Here is a 2,626-nt window from a genome sequence, read left to right as displayed (position 1 = left end):
TCTTCACAGGTCTGACTAAAACTGTTGCTGGCATTCTCACTAAAACCAGGAAGATTTCTGGAGAGAGATATGAGGGATAAAATCTAGAACTGAGTCTTAATATATCTGCAAAAACATTTAACATTTTTCATAGCAAATCTCAGTGAGGTTTCTGTGTCTCTRCAGATCCTCCAAGACGTCAGGAAGTCGTAAAGTTTACTATGGAGCCAGAAGAGACTATAGTTCTGCTGGAGACCCAAAGAGACGGGAAACGGTACCTTGTTGTCGACTGTGGAGGTAAAAGTTACTCACCGTTATTTAAAGGTTGAGTGAGGGATGAGTTTTAAAACTTTTTGTGTTCACACACTAAGAGTCCCAAAATACAATGCAATGATGTGATCTTGTTGACTGTTTGCTGACTTTGAGCTAAAATGTGAAATAAGTTGCATTATGAGATTAATTCTTTAATCATTTTTATTCTCTTCCTGTTTTTCAAAAGATAAAAATATCAGCTTCACTGTTCATGAYGTCCTGGAAGGAGGASCCCTGAAGAAGCTGCATGTCAACTCTAAAATTGATCTGGGAGAAAAAACAGTGGAGAAAWACTTCAACCAGTTCCTGAGAGAAATCTTTTGTGATGGAGTCTGGAATAACTATGAACAAAACTTCCCCAATGAGGTTCAGAASATGATGTATGATTTTATTCGTCTCAAACATKTGGATGAAGATGTTCAGATCAGTTGCCCGGGTAACCTGGTCATGTTGGCTCARAAAMAKAAAGAGATTGAAACTTTCTTTGATTCAGTAAATGGAGCGTCCTGGGATGATGGATCCATCAGAATCTCCAGAGAGAAACTGAGATCTTTCTATAATAAGAGTCTGCAGGGAATYACMAASASYCTTAGAGAAATATTARACAAAAATCTCAACATTGGGTTTATTGTGTTAGTGGGAGGWTTGRCTGAGAGCCAGATTCTACGTCAGCACATCACTGATCAGTTTGGACCTCAGTATAAAGTCCTGKKTCCTCTTAGACCCCAGGAAGTGATTCTGAAAGGAGCCGTAGAGCTGGGGAGAAACCCAAAGATGGTGGAGCCTCAGAGGAAACGTCCAGCTTGGCTCAGATGTTGTTCATGAGATTTAATTTCTTTTYTTTKTTYKKWMTRAWTMAKKMARKAWRYATGSWTWKYTTKYTTKTYTTTYKTTTGTTTGKTWKGTTTGTGATTRAAKAACTTTTTCATGGTCCATTTTTTGCWGTTTTGTACCAGAAACCAATAAATCAGTTCTACAGACTTCAGTTTGTAAACTGAATTAAAAATAAAAGTTAATTTGATTTAACCTGGTTCTCCTTCCTCCCTTCTGTTTGTTCTGATTCTGATTCTTTATTTGGAGTCAAGTGGTAATATTAAAAAAAGACCTGTAAGTTTGTCTGGTGTTTACACAAAGAAAGCTTTAGAAAACTAATATTTGCTCTGAAGTTTTAGATTCAATTGATTGATAAACCAGCTGACGAAGTTTCAGATGTTTATTGTTGTCTTATTTTTATATAGTTGCACATGTATTAAAATCTCCAAGTCATATTTTTAAATAACTAGTTTTCTTATGGGTTTAATTAGTGTGTAATATTTGGTCATTAAACATTACTTCAGAGAAAATACATGTAAAAATACATAAGCCACAGATGTAAACATTGATTTGTTTTTAATTCTTATTCCTCTCAACATTTCCTTCAGGCAGCTGCAGTAACACATTTAATCACTAGATGGCGCAATTAAACTGACTATTTGCTTTAAGTTTCGCCACATTTAATGACGTCAGAGCCGCTAGAAGTTGAGTCTGATCAGAGACCTTCATCATGGTCTGAGCTCCTCCTCTTCCTCCTGTGACAGACAGAGGAGATCTGAGAGGAGCAGCAGGAGGAAGAGAGTGAGGAAGAGGAGGAGTCCTGCTGCTGAATGAACGGCTTGTTGGAGTGAAGAACAGGATCTGATCAGAGACTGAAGTTCTGCTGCTGCTGCTGCTTCATCAGGTTCCTCTGCTGCTGCATCAGGTCAGACCTGCTCACTAACTTTCACCTTTAGCTGCTTTTTGACCTCCGACCTCCGAGGTGGGCGGAGTCAGAGCTGCTTCACCTTCATCTTTAATGTCTTCATGTCTGAAAACAACCTGCAGATGATCTCAGTTTCCAGGTCAAAGGTCAGTCTGATGGCCTTTCTGCTGCATGTTCTCCTGATGTTGGTGATGAAATGAAGAGTCTGGTTCAGTTTCCTGTTTTCTTCTGGCTGCTGCAGAGAAATGGAGATGAAGGATCATCAGTCAGACTGAACTGCTGCAGCCTGTTCAGAGCTGAGATGAGATTCAGTCTCACATGATGGAGAATTATCACCTGGRGGCTCTTTAAATGTGTTTYATCACATTAATGTGTCTCATCTGGCTGTTTCTATCAGGATCTGAGCTGATGACCAGAACCAGATCAAAGCTGGTCACTGATCAGAGTGAGATCAGCAGCTGAAGCTGTTTACAGTCAGACATCATGAATCAACCAGCAGCTTCATCACCTGATGGTTTCCACCTGATCTCAGACTCTGATCTGCTCTCTGGGAATCAAACGTGTCGTTTCTGTGTGAATCTCTGAGGCTGAATGTGG

General features: G+C 39.6%; 1 protein-coding gene across 1 annotated transcript; it reads left to right on the top strand.

Annotated features, from left to right (window-relative positions):
• The first annotated feature begins 6 nt into the window (after positions 1-6).
• On the top strand, positions 7-1,131 carry LOC103461439 (heat shock 70 kDa protein 12B-like). The gene is made up of 2 exons (XM_008403739.2): positions 7-276; positions 479-1,131. Exons 1-2 carry the CDS (start codon positions 201-203, stop codon positions 1,114-1,116), a joined length of 714 nt encoding a protein of 237 aa, XP_008401961.2. The 5' UTR covers positions 7-200; the 3' UTR covers positions 1,117-1,131.
• Positions 1,132-2,626: the final 1,495 nt, after the last annotated feature.

Source organism: Poecilia reticulata, unplaced genomic scaffold, assembly GCF_000633615.1.
Source record: "Poecilia reticulata strain Guanapo unplaced genomic scaffold, Guppy_female_1.0+MT scaffold_1527, whole genome shotgun sequence".
NCBI lineage: Eukaryota > Metazoa > Chordata > Actinopteri > Cyprinodontiformes > Poeciliidae > Poecilia > Poecilia reticulata.
The sequence above is the reverse complement of the archived record's forward strand: the minus strand, read 5'-3'. Positions and strand labels throughout refer to the sequence as shown.